A 19,216-nucleotide genomic window follows, 5' to 3' on the forward strand; every position below is an offset into this window, starting at 1 on the left:
AGATTCCATTTCATTCCACTTTCATTCCAAGAAAAAAAATTGGACTCTAGTCCTTGTTGTTAAAAGGTGTCGTTTTGGAGCTGCGACACAAGCTCACCGAGTCCTTCCTGCACTGTGAGGGGTGGGGAGAAACATCTGTGCTTCGGTTTGGTCATTACAGATTAAACAGCAAGCAAACATCAAGACCCATCATTGAGCGTTTTTAGATAGCAGCTTAATTTAGTGCAGCGGTGGTGATCACTGTCTTTGATCTGCTGCTCTGCTCTTTCATCTTAGTCCAGCTTTGGAGTGTGTGCTCTCGTCCAGTTAGACGTGCTGATTTATGAGTTATGGAATCTCTGTCCATCCTGCCATTTAGAACAGCGTAATCTACTGTATACGAATAACCATTGCTTACATTGTTCTTGATGTGGTGTGTGTCTGTTTAAACGTGTAGACATAGACGCACCAGTGTCGGCACAGATGCAGTAACACATTTGGTTCGTTTAAGTGTGACGATGGTTATCAGCCTGCTCCCAACCAGGCGTCCTCCTGCACGGGCGTGTGTCGCTCATGTCTTTATATTAGCGTGTTTGTGTGGTTCATGTCTATGACTGGTGTTTTCCCTGCATTGCGGTGCATCTTTCCAGATGCGGATGAATGTGATGCCTGTAGCTGTGACAGGCTGTGTGTTTGAATGTGTCAACACTCCAGGAAGTTTTTTACTGCCAGTGCCCTGGTGGATACAGCCTCCAGAGTTTGGAAACATTAACTTCACATTCACCTGCACAAGCTCTGAAGCAGGAGTGCATAGGTAGGGGGAAATAGATTGCTACTGTATCACAATGTATCTCTCCAAAGTAATTATTGTTACACTTCTTTGCTTAATGTCAAGCATCCTGGTTGTCTCCACATACAGACATCAACGGGTGCCAGGAGGACATCTGTGACTGGCAGTGTGTCAACCTTCCAAGCTCTCAGTGCTATATCTGCCCAAGAGGATGCACCCTCCAAACAGATGGACGACGATGCAGAGGTTAAATCAGTAGAATCAGTAGCAGTAGAAATTTAGTCTCAATTAACCCACTCCTATGCAATGATTGGGACGTCTTTGGTGAAATCACACAGAACAAGTTGTGAGACATTCATTTGTCTTTCTCTCTTCCAGACATAGACGAGTGCAGTCGGAGGAATGGAGGCTGCTCCCACATCTGCGTTAACCAGAATGGTGCCTACAAATGTGCCTGCCCAGCGTCCCATGGCCTCGCCTCCTCCAGCTGGAAAACATGTGTTGTCTGAGCGGGACACTGTCAGGCCTGAGGCAAACTTTATCAGTACAGGCATCCTGTAGATGTCTTCTTTTTTAGTTTTAAATAGAAACATAACCACTACTCCCTTCCAACATTCTGCTGTTGAGCGCACATCAAGCATTTACTGTAGTTACACACAGTAAAATCATTTGTAACATTATGACTGGGACAAAACCACAAAGGTTTTGTCTATAATTTGGCATTCATATGCAGTTATATTTGTATTTATAATACAAAAAACAAAACACATAAAAACATTTTAGATTTAAAGAAAACTCGCTTTATTCTCTATAGATCAATATTTAAGCAAGACTGCAAAACACAGTGAGTTTTGTTTGTACCAAATGATAATACTGTAAGTCTGTAATTTAAATTATTTTTTATTAAAAAAATTTTTTTTAATTATATTTCCTCTTTAGGTAGGTTTTAGTAATGGATAGTAAGTGAACTTTTTTGTACTCACATGACCCACATATACTGTATTCATGTCACCTACTCTATTGAATTCATTGTTGAGTAGAATTACTTGGGTCATCAAGCAACTTCTCACCTGTCAGAAAACTACCAGGTGTCTTTGTCGTATGAAATGCCTCCATAAACTCTGGCATTCATTTTCTCCTCCATGACGCTCCCTCCAACGTTACGTGATGATTACACGTTGGTACTGTATGCTGTGATCTGTGCTTTTGATTTGCTTTCAAAATAATTTCTTCTAATAATAATAATTTCTTCAACAACATATTAGAACAATATATTTTGTTTCTAAAATAGTTAAAAGGGCAGAAAAATAACATTTGAGAGAAATAACTGTTACATGCACTTAGTGCTAAATGTGCCTTGCTAAGTACTGTAAAATTGCAATGTAAGTGTTACTTACTATATAGTAATATACGATTTTCACAACACTAAGACCAGGATGCTTTCTTATACAGTATCTTTGTGAATTTCGTTATAAATAAATGCATATTACACACGCTGTTTACGGACTGTGTTTATAAGCAAAAGTAATAAATAAGTTCACAGTCCAGACTCTAAGAAACGTTCTTATGTTCTTTTTTTATCAATCAGCTGCTAAGTCCAGTTACATGAAGATATGGGAGCTGCAGAATTCACTGATGCATAAATACACTTACAAGCACCATGTGAATTAGTTGTGAGAAGCTTTGCAGCCATTGGGCAGTTGATTCCACTGACCAAACCTCATCTGCTGCATTTTTCACTGCATCAGGCAACTTGAACTGGGTAGAAAGTCCTGCACATATGTGATCACTGCCTTGGACAAATAGGTCATGGTGCCATAGCTGCCACTGGGCGCGCTGTCGTAGAAGAAGTTGCAGATGCCGGTCGCTGGGTCTTTCTCAAGGAAATAATCACTGGCGCTGTGGGATTTCTGGGAATGAGGCAGAACGGAGTAAAAGTCTGATGAGCAACAGCAAGGATTAACATGCCTCCTGCCAGAGGCAGTAGTACCTGGTCACTGAGAAAGAGGTCGTTGGCCAAATGTAGCACACGGTCTATGTGGATAATGCTGCCAATAGTGTCCATGTCCACATCAGCTACCAGGCCCAGAACCATAACGGTCTCCACTAGCAGCTGCCGGTACTCGGGCTGTGGCACATGGTACAGCACAGACTCCACCTGCACTGCAAACTTAATCTCCCCTGCTGTCATCTGTACATAAGGCACACAATCAAACACACGTCTCAGCGCAAAAGCGACTTCAAACAGTAAATCCAGATGAAGGTGCCATCATACCTCTCTTGTGGTAGAGGAGGGCAACACGTATCCATCGATGGACAGGCCGTGGCACTTCTGCAGGATCTTCCACACCTTCTGGTAAAAGCCCACTGGGACCCTGTTGATAGCTCCATCCAGCCTGCGTCTCCTCAGCCACTGGCCTTGTCTCTCCTCCCAGTGCAGCTGTCCATCTACTGGACCAGAGCCCACCGGTGACAGCATTCCACTGGGGGTGGAGGGGCTGCTGCATCGCTGTGATGGGACAAGATTAGGTACATACTATGAAAACATATTTAATAAGCCACTTTACTGATTTCAACCTTATTCCTATGTAAGGTATCTGTGTTTCCGATGTCATATTTGTATCTCTGTCAAAGCATCTGTTCTGTCCCCACACTTTTTTTATAGATTAGTGCATGACATCAGAGTATTAGTGTCTGCTGAGAAAGCTTAAATAATAAGTCTCCATCTGCACTCCTGTACATTTTACCTACATCTCTGCTTTTAAACATGTTTGATTTGATCGGTGGCTGGATTGTGAATCTAATAAACCTCTCACTTGAAACTCTCAACCATTCTGTGTCAAAAAATTACAGACCAACCAATATCAAAGCTTCCTTTTATGTCAAAAATTTTGGAAACAGAGGCAGCAGCACAGCTGACTACTTTTATGGCACAAAATAAACTATTTGATCAATTGCACTCAAAAGATGCAGAGACTGCTCTACAGGTACTTCATAGGTCTCCAGTGACATAATGATGGCTGTGGCCTCTGGCCGTTATTGTCACGTTCCATGCCACTTCGCCATAAACTGCCCACTAAAAGATCAGGCTCATCGCTAGCACGGAGGGTAGCGGTCCTTGGCAGCGCCTCCGCTCGCTCACTTCCGACAGTCACGTTACTCTCCAGAACCCGTTCCGTCCAGCAGGCGGTGCTAATTGATTCAGGAGCCGATGCCAGTCTAATGGACGCAGGACTGGTGGAACGCATGAGCATCGCTACTCTACCCTTGGCTTCACCCGTGGAGACGGCGGCGCTGGACGGACGGTGGCTCTGGAGAGTCACCCACCACACGGAGCCGGTAACCATGACTTTCGCTGACGCACATACCGAAAGGATAACATTCCTGGTAGTAGAATCTTGTTACCACCCGGTGGTACTAGGACACACTTGGTTGAGGTTACATAACCCAACGCTAGATTGGCGCAGTGGGGAGGTGAACCGATGGGACACGGACTGTCATAATACATGCTTCCAGTCTTCAACCTCTCAGCAGGAGCCTGCGGGTGCAGCAGCAACAGCCGGAGAGGAGATCGAGAAGGCCAATCTGACAGGAGTCCCTGAATGTTACCATGATCTCAGCCCAGTTTTTTGTAAGTCCCGAGCGACCTCTCTACCTCCCCACAGGAAGCACGATTGTGCCATCAACCTGCGCCCAGGGACCACTACACCCAAGGGGAGACTCTATCAGCTCTCGTCCAAAGAGAACCGTGCCATGAAGGAATACTTGGACGCGGCCCTCGCATCAGGAATAATCCGTCCCTCTTCTTCGCCGGCTGGGGCGGGGTTCTTCTTTGTTGGGAAGAAGGACGGCTCATTGCGACCCTGCATTGATTACCGCGGCCTCAATTACATCACTATCAGAGACTCGTATCCTTTACCCTTGTACCCAGCTTTTGAGCTGTTGGCAGGGGCCACTCACTTCACCAAACTGGATCTCCGTAACGCGTACCACTTGGTATGCATCGGGGAGGGGGACGAGTGGAAGACGGCATTCAACACCCCGAACGGACACTGTGAGTATTTGGTCACGCCTTTCGGCCTCACCAACGTGCCAGCCATCTTTCAGGCGTTTGTGAACGAGGTGTTGGGTCCGATGATCAATGACTTTGTTTTTGTAAATCTTGATGATATTCTTGTCTTTTCTCGCTCCGAGGAGGAACATATAGCGCACGTCCGCCTAGTCCTGAAAAAACTACTGAAGCACCGTCTATTCGTGAAAGCGGAGAAGTGCGAATTCCACGCCGACAGGGTCTCGTTCTTAGGGTTTCTCGTTTCAAGGGACAAGATAGAGATGGATCCGGTGCTGCGGATGCCCGTCCCACAACGGCATTTCGTAGTGGAGGTAGACGCTTCTAACTCAGGAGTTGGGGCAGTGCTATCCCAGAGGGACCCAGCTGAAGGTAGGCTCCACCCATGCGCCTTCATGTCCCGGAAATTGTCAACAGCGGAACGCAATTATGATATTGGGGATAGAGGATTACTAGCAGTCAAGGTGGGTCTAGAAGAGTGGAGGCACTGGTTGGAGGGGGCCGACCAACCCTTCTTGGTATACACAGACCACAAAAACCTAGAATATCTAAGGACAGCCAAGCGGCTGAATTCACGTCAGGCCCGGTGGGCCCTGTTCTTTAGCCGGTTTAATTTTCACCTTTCATACCGCCCCGGATCCAAGAATGTAAAGCCTGATGTCTTGTCTCGTCTGCACGACGCGCAGCAGGAACCGGCGGAGCCCGAACCCATCCTACCAGCTGGATGCCTGGTGGGAGCAGTTGCCTGGCCGGTGGAGCGTCAAGTACGAGAGGCCACACGAGACCTTCCAGTTCCACGCGGTGTCCCGCCCAATCGACTGTTTGTACCACCAGACCTCCGAGGGAAGGTGATCCAATGGGCCCACGCGTCAGCGGTGAGTGGATATCCGGGGGCCTCACGCACCACATTCAGAGTGGGAGAACGGTTCTGGTGGCCGACCATGAAAAAGGGCGTACTAGAATACGTCGCTGCCTGTCCCACATGTGCCATGGGCAAGGCTTCCCACCAGCGACCGGCGGGCCTGCTCCAACCCCTGCCGGTACCACATCACCCATGGTCACACGTGGCACTGGATTTTGTGACCGGTCTACCACCCTTCCAGGGAAAAAACGTAGTCATGACGGTGGTAGACCGATTCTCCAAACTAGCCCACTTCGTCCCATTACCCAAGTTGCCATCAGCCAAAGCGACAGCCCAGGCTATGATGGAACACGTTTTCCGGATTCATGGATTCCCGACCAACATCGTGTCTGACCGAGGACCCCAGTTCGTCTCGCGATTCTGGCAAGAGTTCTGTAACCTCATTGGGGCGGAGGTTAGATTGTCCAATGGCCAGGCCGAGCGGGCCAACCAGCAGCTGGAGGTGGGACTGCGGCTCCTCGCCTCCAGGAACCCAGGTTCTTGGGCCAGTAAACTGGTATGGGTGGAGTTCGCCCATAACACTCTGCCTTGCGCCTCGACCGGTTTAACCCCTTTTCAGTGCGCTTATGGGTTCCAGCCACCCTTGTTCCCTGCCTTAGAGGAGGAGGTCCACATCCCGTCGGCACTGACGCTGGTCCGGCGCTGCCGCCTCACATGGCTACGGGCACGGCGAACCATGCTGCAATCTCAGGATCGGTACAAGAGGGCGGCAGACCGTAAGCGAACTCCTGGTCCAGTGTACCAGGTTGGTGACCAGGTCTGGTTGTCCACCAGGGACCTCCGTCTGCAGGCACAATCACGTAAGTTAACTCCTAAGTTCATAGGCCCATACACAGTTTCACGTATCATTAACCCCGTATCTGTGAGGCTCTCCTTGCCCAGAACCATGAAGATTCACTCCACATTCCACATCAGCCGGCTCAAGCCCTTCCGGTCATGCCCCATGGTCCCTCATCACCAGCCACCTCCACGGGTTATAGATTGAGGCCCTGCCTACACGGTCCGGGAACTTCGTGACTGTAGACGCCGAGGACGGAGCTTTCAGTACCTGGTGGACTGGGAGGGATACGGGCCGGACGAACGCTCCTGGGTACCGGCTCGGGACATTTTGGATAAGTCCCTCATCAGGGAGTTCCACGCAGCGCATCCTGAGGCCCCGTCACCGGACGGGATGGGTCAACGCGACCGACCTTCCACAGAGGAGGAGCCCTGACCTCCCTTGACCCTGGGGGATTCGGGCCCTCCTCCTGCCTCCGTCGCCGCGGAAGACGCCTCGGGGGGGGCCATGCCACTTCCTGTTTTTACTTTGTAGTATTTCTTGTTCTCGCTTCAGTTGTTCACTCCCTGGTTCACTTAGCACACCTGTCAGTAATTAGTTAATCAAGCACCGGTATTTAGTCTTCACCTCACACACACTCTAGCTGCCAGATTGTCAAGTCCTTGTACTTCTATCCAGCGTTTCTAGTATCGTCTCTTGTGTTTGATCCTGATTATCCTGACCACTGAATCCTGTCTGACCCTTGCCTGTACCTTAGCTTGGATACGAACCCTGCTTGATCATTTGACCTGTGAGTTTTTGCCTAGCCATTATCTGTACCGTCGCTGTGCTCTCCTGTGTATCGAACCTCTGCCTGCCTACTGGACCTGATATTGCCTGCCCCTCGACTGTGCTTAAAGACCGTGCTTCTCCGTGTATGACCTGGACCGTTTGACTCTGACTGTGTTAATAAAATCTGATTCCCTCCTCAACACGTTGTGTACTGTGCATGTGGGTCCGACACCTGCCCAAGCCTGACAGTTATACAGTCCTAGTTTTATTAGATTTAACATCTGCTTTTAACACTGTGGATCATGTGATCTTAACAAGTCGACTCCAGTTAACATCATGTCTGAAGTGGCTGTTCTGTCATGTGGAGTCCCACAGGGTTCAGTCTTGGGCTCAATTTTATTCTTGTTATACATATATCCTCTTGGTCAGATCATTTGTTGTTTTAAGAACGTGTCTTATCATTTTAAAGCAAATGATGTTCAGCAGATGTATTGTTCCTTTTAATGATTTAGAGTTTTATTTCTTAACAATGCTGCTGAGTGCCTGTCATCCATCAAGAACTGGCTTAACAATAACTACCTCCACATAAAGCCTAGTACGTACTGTACGACTGAAACTCTGATTATTGCACCTTACAAAAAGATCACCTCAAGACAACACCTTGGTCTACTGCACTCCTCTGTTCAGTCGAGCCTTAGAAACCTAGGTGTTGTGTTCGACCAGTCTATGTCTATCGAGCGTCAAACAAGACAGTTAGACAAAACTGTTTTTATCACTTGAGAAACATTTGTAAATTAAGGAAAATATTATCAAAGGCGGATCTGGAAATGGTTGTACATGCTTTTATTTCTTCACGTATTGATTGTTGTAACTCTGTTTTTACCTGTTGTAATAAGTCAACTTTACTTTGACTCCAGACTCTCCAGAATGCTGCAGCAAGGCTTTTAACAGACTCTAACAGACTTTAACTTGACTCTAGAGCAGCCCATATCACTCCAGTTTTATCATTGCTTCACTGGCTACTGATATTCCTCAAACCATGCTCCTCGTTCCTCAATCAGTTCCTTCTGATTGTCCCCAAAACATTCAGGCTGTAGCTCCTAGACTGTGGAATGCCTTTGCCCTGTCACTAGTGTACGCATGCGGAATCTGTTGATGGTTTTAAAAACCAGCTGAGGACACTCATTTAGACTGGCTTTTAGTTCAGTTTTAGTTCAAGTTTTTGTTTTATTATCTTTAGTGTCTGAGGTGTTACTGTTTTATCCTATATCACTGCATCTTGTGAAGCACATAGGATTTTATCCGAAAAGTAGAATACTATGTATAAATAAAGTTTACTTACTTAGATTGCTACACTTTCTACCACTCAATTCAGTAATTATTGACAAATACATGGGAATAATGTTGAGATATTCTCTCACTTACCTTCACTTACTTATCTGTAGTTATACAATCATGCAAATCGTCATGCATGTTCATGCACTATCATGAATGTCATTTAGGACAGGGACAAGGCTGGTGTTCTTGTGTTTGATCACTTCATTTTAATCAATTACCAACAACTTACTCTAATATATGGCATTGTTTTCTGTTAATTTGGGCAGACAAAAGCTGTTTTAGGTTTTACATGGATAATATTTAATAGCAGGATCATCACTGATGACACCAGCCGTATCTGTTAATGGTGAAAAGATGATGAAATGTTTTAGTGCCTACAAAAAAATTAAACAGAAGGGAGTTTGCTCAGAGTACAGTAAGCATAAATTAATTGGCATCCAAGGGAAGATGAACAGTTCAATTGAAGCACACGGGGGGAAATGTTTTACCGTGGAGCGAGGAGAAGTGACATTGCTACTCAAGGAAAGACCACCACTGCAGATCTACACATGGATATGGGTGATAGACGACAGAGAACAGTTTAAGACGGGCCACATAGTTCTCACGCTGCAGCCATCATGATACTGCACACACACAGCACATCAGAGTCGTCTGAGCTGCAAAGTGAAACTTTGTAATTTAAACTAAGTGAAATTCTTGAAAACAAAATGATTTTTCTACTGTACGTGGCTGATCACAAGAAAGCTCATTCGACACAGTGACAGTGGGGCGCCGTGTTCTCCGACTAACGTGGGATGACGCGAATGCCGTTCCAGCTACAGAGGCAACATAGATCACAGGATGTTAGGAGCCAGGCAGCTGACTACAAGCAGGTTTTAGCCGACTGAGAATAAAAAGAATCACATGCTGTTCATTATCAAACCCAACCCACACTGTGAGGCTGAGAGTCATCCAGCTGCACCCAAAAGCAAGAACAACGTTACTCATATACAAATACATAAACAGAAAAACAGAACCAGAGAGAGAGACAAAGCACATACACTACGACCTGTATACAAAGGGAAAAACCTCCCACCTGCTTAATTTCACTCTTTAGCTTGTGTATACCAGTACGTTCAGTCTTGGTGGCTCCGGTGTGGCCAAGTTCATGTATAGAGATGGCAGGACTCGTGGCTGTCGACTGAATTGGGCGCACTGATGAACAAGGAGAAAAACAAACAAAAGGTCAATGGTCAAATCATGCTCATTCTACAGTTTGTACTTATTAATTCATCATCTGTTTGGTAAAATATTTTCATTTATAAGAAGTTGGTCTTGCAGATAAAGAGAACCAGAAGACACAACAAACTCACTGCTCCTCTCCACCCCAAACTCTTTGCCACTGAGGATGTGATGCAGCAGGCTCTTCATGTCAAACGGACTCAGACTCATCAAACTCTCAGACGCCTCCTCACCTAAAAAGATGTTGCACATTTTTTTAGACTGTTACTGTGCAGATGCTTTTGCACGTAGATGTGTGAGCGACTCTCCTACCAGAGCAGTGCAAACTACGCGCAAGCTCAGTAGCCATCACTTGCATGATGAGTCCTATTCTTAGTCGAAGCATGTCGCCAAAGAGCGCAGGCTGGGAGCGAACGTACATGGCTAGGTACACCATGATTTCCTGTTTGACAAACACAGCTGTAACACAAGCCCCTGACAACTGTGTGTGTGTGTGTGTGTGTGTGTGTGTGTGTGTGTGTGTGTGTGTGTGTGTGTGTGTGTGTGTGTGTGTGTGTGCGTGCGTGCGTGCGTGCGTGCGTGCATGTGTGCGTGTGTGTTGTGTTTCACCTTAGGCACATGTGGTAGAACACAATTATGTGCCAGTGATGTCAACTCAGTCTTTGGGCCAATCAACAGTATAAGGGAAGTACAAAAATGAAGGACATGGAACCATCTAAGGAAATAGTTAGACTTACTTGAGTGAGTACAGCAATACTAATGTCCTGACCACTGGCTTCATAGATGAGAGTGTTCAGCTCCTTGGGAGGAAGAGGCCTTTAAAAACCATCACAAGTTGGTTTAATATGTGCTAAGTTATATTATTAACTCTTAATCATATGCTTTTATTCCCCCACACCAGTTACTGTGACTTACACTGCAATGACTCTTTCCCGTGGCTCAGGAGGTAGACCCACAGTCAGCTGCTTGTGGTGGGAAATAAGATCTGTGCAGGCCTAAGTACAAATAAATACACACAATCAAGTTACTCAGGAGATTTGCAGCAGGGAAGCAGTGAAGCTGTTTTATTCCACGTCCCATTTTGTGCATTAGGAGCCGATTTGGCAGACTCAAATTAAAATGGTTGTACTGTACAGTAGTTCCTAAATGCAAAGGGCTACATTATTGAGCTTGGTGTCATGGGAAAGTAAACTCCTTCTAGTTTTCAAAGAGAGACACAGTTATACTAAGGCACAATAACAGAGACAGGAATAGGTTATTACCAGGTCTAAACATTTCAGATAATGACTGTGATAAAGACCTTCGTAACTCAAAACCTGGCTATGACTTGTCGCTGACCTCAGCGAGGACTTCCACTCTCTTGCGTAATATTCCAGAGATGTATCTGATGAGTCCCCACTCTTTGCACGCTCCAGCTTGTACGTACAGCTCCTCCAATAGTGATCGCACACTGACCCCACCCTGCCCAGGACCTGATAGCTCCACCAGCCAATCAGCTCCTCTATTTACAGGCGGATAAGAAAAGACAGTCAATGAAAACAACTCAAACACATAAATGGCACCATTAGGGACTAAGCTTGTAGACCATGACTGTGTGGGCAGCTGTCTCAATGCTCGTACTTCATTATGTAGAGGATGTAGAGGATGTCAGCCTGGTCCTGCAGAGAGGGACACTCTTTCAGCTGCATCACCAATGCCCCAAAGTCTGTGTTGCCCTTGGAGTCTCGAGGCAGGTGCAGATCAGCAGCACCATGGAGCTTATCAGTGTAAAACGAATGCACTTTAGATTAGTGTGACGAGAAATGCGGCATCTGAAAGGATCTGCAGTGCCTGCAGTACCTTGTGTTGCTTCGCATGTGCACTATGTTGCGGATGAGGAACGTCAAGAAGGTTGAGTGACTTGCGATGTTTGCTCATGACCGGAGTCACAGGTAGATACATGGAAGACTCTAAAACACATTAAATTAAAAAGAGTGTCTAAAAACAGCAGTGGAATGAAAATGCAACAAGAAGTTTTATTACCTTATCATTATAATTACCTTAATGCATTACTGTAGTAGTTTAATGGCAAAACTCGTTTGTTGATCATTTATGCTATCTCTCATTTCTATTATACTGTATAATGTAAGACAGTGTAAAAGTTGTATAATTGATCTAGTCCTTATCTAATGTGACTAAATCCTACAAAATAATTAACCTCATAATTTGTTGTTTAACAAATGTTTCCTACTGCAGTAAAACTGCATTTGTAACACATACTCGGCATGTTCAGGCCCTGAACCTCTGCCATTAGAGACAGGATGTCTCTTGTTGTGTGTTCAGCACTGAAGACATGGTGATGCCCCCTCTGGATGGGAGGAAGATGGGATTTGGTGGTGGTGCTGTGGAGAAGCTGGTTGAGGTACTGGTCAAACATGTCTTCTGAGCCCTCTGTGGTAACACACAAACACACCATTACCTACATTTTAAGTGATTTAACTAATTATGGCTTAGAGGTGCTTCATGCTTTACCTGAGGGCTCATAGTTGTTATATTCCTCTCCATTTTCATCAATCTCCTCTTCATCCTCATCGTCAAGTAAGTCATCATCGTTCCCTTTGTCCAAGAAGCTGAGGCGAGTGTAGAAGGACGTAGTCTGAAAACTGGAGAGGTCTGACATCTGCACCCTGGAGGGACGTTTGTACAGAAATCCACCAATGAAAGAAAAGAAACATATATTATGTTATTGACATTTCTACACTTCCTTTTTAAAAAGTAAAATATATGTCCACATTAGTTGTGTTATGCTCTGCATTCCAAACAGACCTTGACCCAGCAAAATAACCATCATTGAGTTTCCTGAGGGTTGCTAGGATACAGGGATCTACCCCACCGCCATCTTCAACTGGTGATAAAAAGTGAACATCATGAAATGGTGTGGCAAAACAGCAATAGTAGACAGAAAGTATGTGTTTTTACCCAGTTGCTTTCCCTGTTATTTATTATTGCAACCAAACTATGTTCGCCCATACATCATTATATGCCCATATATATTATTATAGGTCTGTCAAACCTTTTACATGACGCATTCAACTTGGCACATGTCATGTCAACATACAGGCTGAGATAAGGCTGAGAATTACCAAGCATGCTGCGTGTGATGGGGAAAGTGAGTGTGGGTCGTCCTGTCATCCTCCAGCAGGAGGAGAGATATGCCACCTCTGTCCGTAACATCTCTACAATCATCTGGTTGTCCAGAGCAAGGTAGAAGTGGTGCTGATCCAAAAACTGAACAATGAGGATTGGTTAGGAATCTGTAGAGTGTATGACGTCATTGTGTGATTATGAACATCACAAAACTCACAATAATTTTACCTGTGGGGTGAACATGTAAGATCGATTTCTGATTTCATAGAATTTTGATGTTCCCAAAACTCCAATGTGTCTGTAGGGCCTCCCACTCAAATTCAGTTTCTTGCAGTTCCCTGTAGATAAGAGTTAAGATAAAATGTGCTGCTTTCATTAAACACATGAACATGAACACACACACACGCACACACACGCACACACACACACACAGTAATAAAAGAGAGTTTACCCAGTTTGACATAGATATGGCTGAGGATGCGAGCAGGCATGACCCTGATTGGCAGAACTTCAGACACTGTCTGGACTATAATGTCATGTTCACGTAACAACTCCTTGATCTCGTGTGACTCTGCAAGAACACAAACTGACACAAGAAAAAACATATTTAGTCTTCTGAACCAAAATCTGTCACAGGGATTTCACAAAAAAAACAAGAAAAAAATACCAGAGCCAAGTCTTGGATTTCAGCCAGAAAGATTTCAACCTGACAGCAGCGTCCATGAGTGACACATTCCAAGGCTTCAACACTATTTGGTTTCTCTTCATACCAGATCTAGTCTTTTCGGCATTTAGAATTTCGAGAACTTCAGATCAGAAGAACACTAACCTTGTACCACAACATCTGGCTTGAAGTGTGTAGAGAATCTCCTGTTGAGAGGATCTATCTCTCCAGGGGCTAAAAAACCCTAAAAACAGAAGGAAATAGGACAAAATCCAAATTATAATGGATGAAAACTACAGAAACAACTTTACTGTAATTTCATGCTGGTTAAACATTTATGCTCTATACATTCACACTGGTTACTAAGAGACCCACTACCTCAGCCAGAAGACAGCCCAAGATGTAGAGTGACTGTCCCCACATGTGCGGCAGCTGCCCCATGGCCACTCTGTCCACTGTGTGAGGATTGCTGTACTCCTCGTCCACCTGTAAGAGGCAACACCTGTTCATTCATTGTCATTCTGGATGTACTGGATGTAGCTGGCTGATACACAGAAATCCAGTATGTATGCACATATATATATACTGACAGTAGTTATTTCATTTTTCAAAGCAGAATTTCTAATTTGACATTTAAAATACAAGCCACTCCTAAGTCATTTAATATTAAATATTTGTATGTTTTTGTCAGAATATGGGTGTATCTGCTCTCGCTTTCTGATGGGAACTAGGTACCTTTTCAGGTGGTACAGAATAAAGCTCAGGCACCAGTTTGATGCCGTTCTTCATTCTGATCAAAATGCCCTCCAGAGCCTCACGGTACTCCTGAACCTGCACACAGTGGTTCTCTGTTAGACTGTGATTGCATTCCATATCGCATAAGGACGAGTGTGTCTGGTCTTATTACCTGTACTTGCTCTCCAGCAAAGATGCCATCCAGGATGAGGTAGGTCCAGAACACAGGCCATTCACATTCAATATTTTCAAACAGCTTGAGCTCAGCAGGATCATAGTGCAAGCGAGACGGGTCCTAGTGAGAGAAACAACTGATTCACCAGTGTGGTTTGCAGTTGCACACATCTCTTCTCATTGGTTATTTATCTGTATTTTATCTGCATTTTCAGTGAGAGGAATGTCTTACCTCTTTGGGACAACGGTATCCGTCTCTGATGAAGCGACAGCAGCCGTAACGACCCTTAGACAGATGTGTTATTGTATTTACAAGAAATATACTTACTATACAAGTGATTTTTGTTCATCATGCTTAAACTTTACTTGTAGTTTGTTTATAATTTCTGACTTGGTGATGGACACCAGGTCAGCATCCTCAACAGCAAAAGCTGGGAAAGAAATGACTGAGAGAAGCCCAGCGTCAATCTCCTTCGACGTGGAAGCTCTGGGCAGCATGGAGCATAAGATGGACTAAAGGGAAAAAAATACATAACACAAGCTGATTGGAAGTAACACGTGCAAAGATAATGCTGTAATGGAGACAAAGGCAGCAGTACCTGACAGTGTTCCACTTCATCGGGTAGAACGTGGATGACTGACTTAGGTCCTCCATAGGCTCCAAAAAGGTCCAGCTCATCTATGGCCTCCAGAGCTGCCTGTTACATTGTTGTGTTATACATATATATAAATATTTATATATTAATGTACAAAACATAATAAATTAAGAAAATAGCATGAATAAAATAAATAAATTAGGGCTGCACCTTAGCCATTCCTACAGAGCTGCCATTGAGTTCAGGGATACCCTGGTTGGTCTTGTCACCTCGCTCCCACATCCCATAATCCTAAAGAAAGGGGTCATAACATACAGTACTGTAAATTCTTATCGCAATATCTAAACCCTCTCTAAATATCTCTACAATTAATGGTGTTCCTTCCTTCCTAGTCTGCTTAAAATGCTACCCACCGCTACTTTGTAGGCAGCCTCTATATAGAAGACCAAGTTTTGGATGAAGGCTACTTCATCCAGATTTGAGATTATGCGAAGGCCTGGATGACAAACACACAACATACCCAGGGGTGAGCTCAGGTTTGGTGCAAGAGAACAATTGTTAGCTCTTTAAATTTAATGATCGTGTAAACCCACATGAACACCACTCTGCCGTACTGTACCTGAAGCTGTCATCTGTGCCAGCATCAACAGGTAAATGGAAGTGGCGTCTACCTGAAGATGGCCCCATTGGTCGTCGCCCACCACAGTGGCACAGGTGGGAGTATCGTACTTGGCATGCAAGCAGTCCTTTGTACTCTGGGTGTGTTTGAACTTCTCCACTTTGGCCACCTGACAACACATAATCACATGCTCAGTGCTCACTTTACTAATATCAACTGACAGTGTTTGTTTGAGGAAATGATTGTTGATACGTGCAACAGGTAAACTTGTACATGTGGGGACGGATCATGAGCATAGGTGTGTCTCACCTGTCTCATCATGCACTGCAGAAGGCCCTGCATCAGTTTCACCACACTCTGCGCACAGCAACAGTTTTATGAGTAAAGTTCAAAGCAAAAGAATAATCACTACAATCCACTTTGTTTCCTATTTTAGATGATGAGCCTGGATGAATACAAGCCCACAGAGATAACATCCTGTTGCTATGTATCTATCTATGTATCTATGTATCTATGTATCTATGTATCTATGTATCTATCTATCTATCTATCTATCTATCTATCTATCTATCTATCTATCTATCTATCTATCTATCTATCTATCTATCTATCTATCTATCTATCTATCTATCTATCTATCTATCTAAGGATGGAAGGAAGGAAGGAATGAAGGAAGGGAGCCCCAGCTGGTGTCACTGCCCCATCAGCTATTGGCTTACTTGTTAATTAATAAACTGGCCTTTCACTGGCTCAACGTGTATACTGGACGTTTGTCTAGGACTGTTTAGCAAGGATTGTCATTTTATAACATTCTAAATCCTATATGCTGATGTAAATATATTCTGTATTTGTGTGACCCAAAAACAAGAACCCCTGCAGAACAAGCAAAGCGCATGGGCACTGCTGTACACATTAACCAGGTCACATACACACCTGCTCCAGTTCATAGGCCTTGGCCTTATCTTCATCCCGGTCTGCATTCTTGCGGTAGGCCATGCCCAGCCCCCACACAGCCAGGACACTGTACACATTATCCCTCACCCAGGCGTCTTTCTTTTGGGTACTCGCCGGCAGAAGTCCTGTCACTGGGTTCTGAGGGAGGACAAATAACATGAACCTCCTGGGATTTGATCTAGAAATTCAGATCTGGAAACAAATTTACACAGGCATCTGTATATACTGTGCCTGCTTTCTAAGGCCCAATATCAATCAGCTGTCCACCATCTGGCCCCCAGTTTTAAACTTAGGAGTTGACTCAAAGTGACGTCTGTTGTTTACAGATATAGGTGCATAGTTTCCTGGACCTCAGTCTATTCTTAGGGCTGCACTTTGCTCATGACTTGTTTATTTCTATACGGCTCAATCTGGTCTAACCTGAACCCTTACACGGCTCAACTCTAAACATCTCTATATCTTACGTACAGTAGCATGGCCATATTACAGAAAGAATGGAAACCTACTGGTGGAAATATTTCTGCTACATTATAGTTTAATTGGGTATTATTATATACCCATATAGCATTATGAGCTATCTGGGTATCACTTATTTGTTTAAAACTCCAACATATCAACAACTATTTGTTGTCTTTGTGTATGCGTCATTTCCTTTATACTTGTAAATGGAGGTGTTTACTGTTAAATTTATGGTTTCCTTGTATTTCTCTATCCCTTTAACCCAGCTACAGTATTTCCCGAAGAAAACGGGTCTGCCGATTCCCATGGCTACATTCCCAAAGAAGGCATTAACCCCCAGCAGCACAATCATCCGCTTGACCTGCAGAAGTCAAAACACTCTGCTCTGCTCCGAAACACAAGCACCAGTCTTCTGTATAGCAAAACACTCAAAGACTTGCTTGAACATGAACTACTCAACTTTCAACTACTTGAAATATGCTACTTGTTTTACTGAATGACTTCTTCTTTAGCTTTAGACACGCAGAAAAACTGAACCCCTTATCTAAGTGTTGCTGTCATTTTAAGCAAAAAACGGGGTACACACTGGACTGGTTGCCAATCCATCATAGTGCCACTACAACCATTCCACTCACGTCTACAATTTAGAGTCTTAATGTAAGCAGACTGCATGTCTTTGGACTGTGAAAGGTGGAGGACCTGGGGAGAACCCACACAGACAAGACAAAACAAAATGCACCTGGGCAAACCTCTGTTAACCACTAAATAATTATAAATAATGTACAAGATGAACATTTAAAATAATTAAAATATCTTTATAACAAAACTCATATTGAATCAACTCACTACTGTAATATGTAATTACATATCTACATTTCCATGTAATTCCATAAGTGCATGTTCAGTTAAAACAACAAGAAGTGTAGACAAGAAGAACAGAAGACAATGCTAATGGACTATAATTCAAATATATAATATAGTTTTCTGAATTAGGCTCTATTTATTTGCTACTTTGAGGTTATCACCTTTGAAATTTAGAGATTGATATTATTTAATTTGATCATGATCATGATCCTGGGCCTCTTCCACCTATCTTCTAGGCATCCTGATGCAGTTTATGAAACATTTAGAATTAAAAAGACTATATGGGGCTGCCTGAGGAAATAGGTCTCCAATGCTCCTTCCACCGCTAATGAAAATTACACAGCTCAGTCATCTATCATATGTCCAGGGTTTCGGCGTATGAACCCACCTGATGGCACAGGATCGTCTCATGGACCAGTCTGGCGTAGCCATCCAGCCTCACTCCTGAATTACTGCGGCTCCTCATCCTGGCGGCTCACTGCGCGCACACACACAGTACAGCAGGACATGTCTCAAGTAGCACTAAACACATGTATGTTACAGCCAAGACACATTTAGTTTTTGTTAATGGCTAAATTACCATGCATCCCAGTCCTACGCCACGGATTTGATCGGACACCGTCACCGTTCGTCCGCGGACGCTTTATTCTGCCTAATCCTCCCCGCCTCGTTGCAGCTGACGACAGTGACATTTAATGATGAATCACAGCTGAATAAACACACGCACACACAGGCCGATAAGGTCTGATTTGTCGAGACGAACCTAGCAGTCCATAAGACCGTCTGTCATTCAGAAAAACGCTGTACATTATGTCCGGGTTGTTCAAATGTAAAACTGTAGGGGGCGACAGATGACCTCTAGTCCAAGGTCTCAAAGGACGCATATGTATATATATAGATATATTTATACATACGAAAGCTCGAAAGCCCCAAATCCAGCACCCTGAGACTGTACGCTAGCCGCAAGGAAGGAGGCCGAGGACTAGTGAGTGTGAGAGCCACTATCCAGGATGAAACATCCAAGATCCATAAGTACATCAAGGATAAGGCTCCAACAGATGACGTGCTGAGTGAATGTCTCAGGCAGTGGAGAACAGAGGATGAGATGCTGGAAGAGGGACCATCAGGGGAGGACAAGCCCTTACATGGGATGTACC

At 44.4% G+C, this 19,216-nt stretch overlaps 1 protein-coding gene across 7 annotated transcripts; it reads right to left on the reverse strand.

Annotated features, from left to right (window-relative positions):
- Nucleotides 1-1,546: 1,546 nt before the first annotated feature.
- Nucleotides 1,547-18,900, reverse strand: phka2 (phosphorylase kinase, alpha 2 (liver)). 7 transcript variants are annotated; one of them, XM_029144285.3, is made up of 35 exons: nt 18,823-18,900; nt 18,640-18,735; nt 18,448-18,537; nt 16,716-16,874; nt 16,092-16,139; nt 15,783-15,951; nt 15,577-15,659; nt 15,374-15,454; nt 15,167-15,265; nt 14,934-15,080; nt 14,800-14,853; nt 14,566-14,688; nt 14,394-14,489; nt 14,037-14,144; nt 13,824-13,902; nt 13,446-13,580; nt 13,223-13,332; nt 12,991-13,135; nt 12,674-12,752; nt 12,380-12,534; nt 12,128-12,298; nt 11,708-11,817; nt 11,489-11,625; nt 11,207-11,369; nt 10,784-10,863; nt 10,606-10,684; nt 10,181-10,310; nt 10,000-10,101; nt 9,723-9,841; nt 9,579-9,602; nt 9,373-9,462; nt 9,136-9,189; nt 3,045-3,278; nt 2,760-2,960; nt 1,547-2,679 (listed from the first exon to the last, which is right to left on the reverse strand). In XM_029144285.3, the coding sequence occupies exons 3-35, from the start codon at nt 18,523-18,525 to the stop codon at nt 2,506-2,508; spliced, it is 3,816 nt and encodes a 1,271-aa protein (XP_029000118.1). In that variant the 5' UTR covers nt 18,526-18,537; nt 18,640-18,735; nt 18,823-18,900; the 3' UTR covers nt 1,547-2,505. The 7 variants fall into 7 exon arrangements, with proteins under 7 accessions (XP_029000118.1, XP_029000116.1, XP_029000119.1 ...); XM_029144283.3 differs by having other exon boundaries at nt 18,640-18,888; XM_029144286.3 differs by lacking the exon at nt 9,579-9,602 and having other exon boundaries at nt 18,640-18,888.
- Nucleotides 18,901-19,216: the final 316 nt, after the last annotated feature.

Source organism: Betta splendens, chromosome 3, assembly GCF_900634795.4.
Source record: "Betta splendens chromosome 3, fBetSpl5.4, whole genome shotgun sequence".
NCBI classification, from domain to species: domain Eukaryota; kingdom Metazoa; phylum Chordata; class Actinopteri; order Anabantiformes; family Osphronemidae; genus Betta; species Betta splendens.

Coding starts and splice junctions, on each gene's coding strand:
- phka2 (XM_029144285.3), bottom strand. CDS start 18,525: ATGAGGAGCCGCAGTAATTCAGGAGTGAGGCTGGATGGCTACGCCAGA. Junction 16,875..18,447: donor AGACGATCCTGTGCCATCAG/GTGGGTTCATAC, acceptor GTCCTCCCTCAG/AACCCAGTGACAGGACTTCT. Junction 15,660..15,782: donor GGCACAGATGACAGCTTCAG/GTACAGTACGGC, acceptor TTTGTCATCCAG/GCCTTCGCATAATCTCAAAT.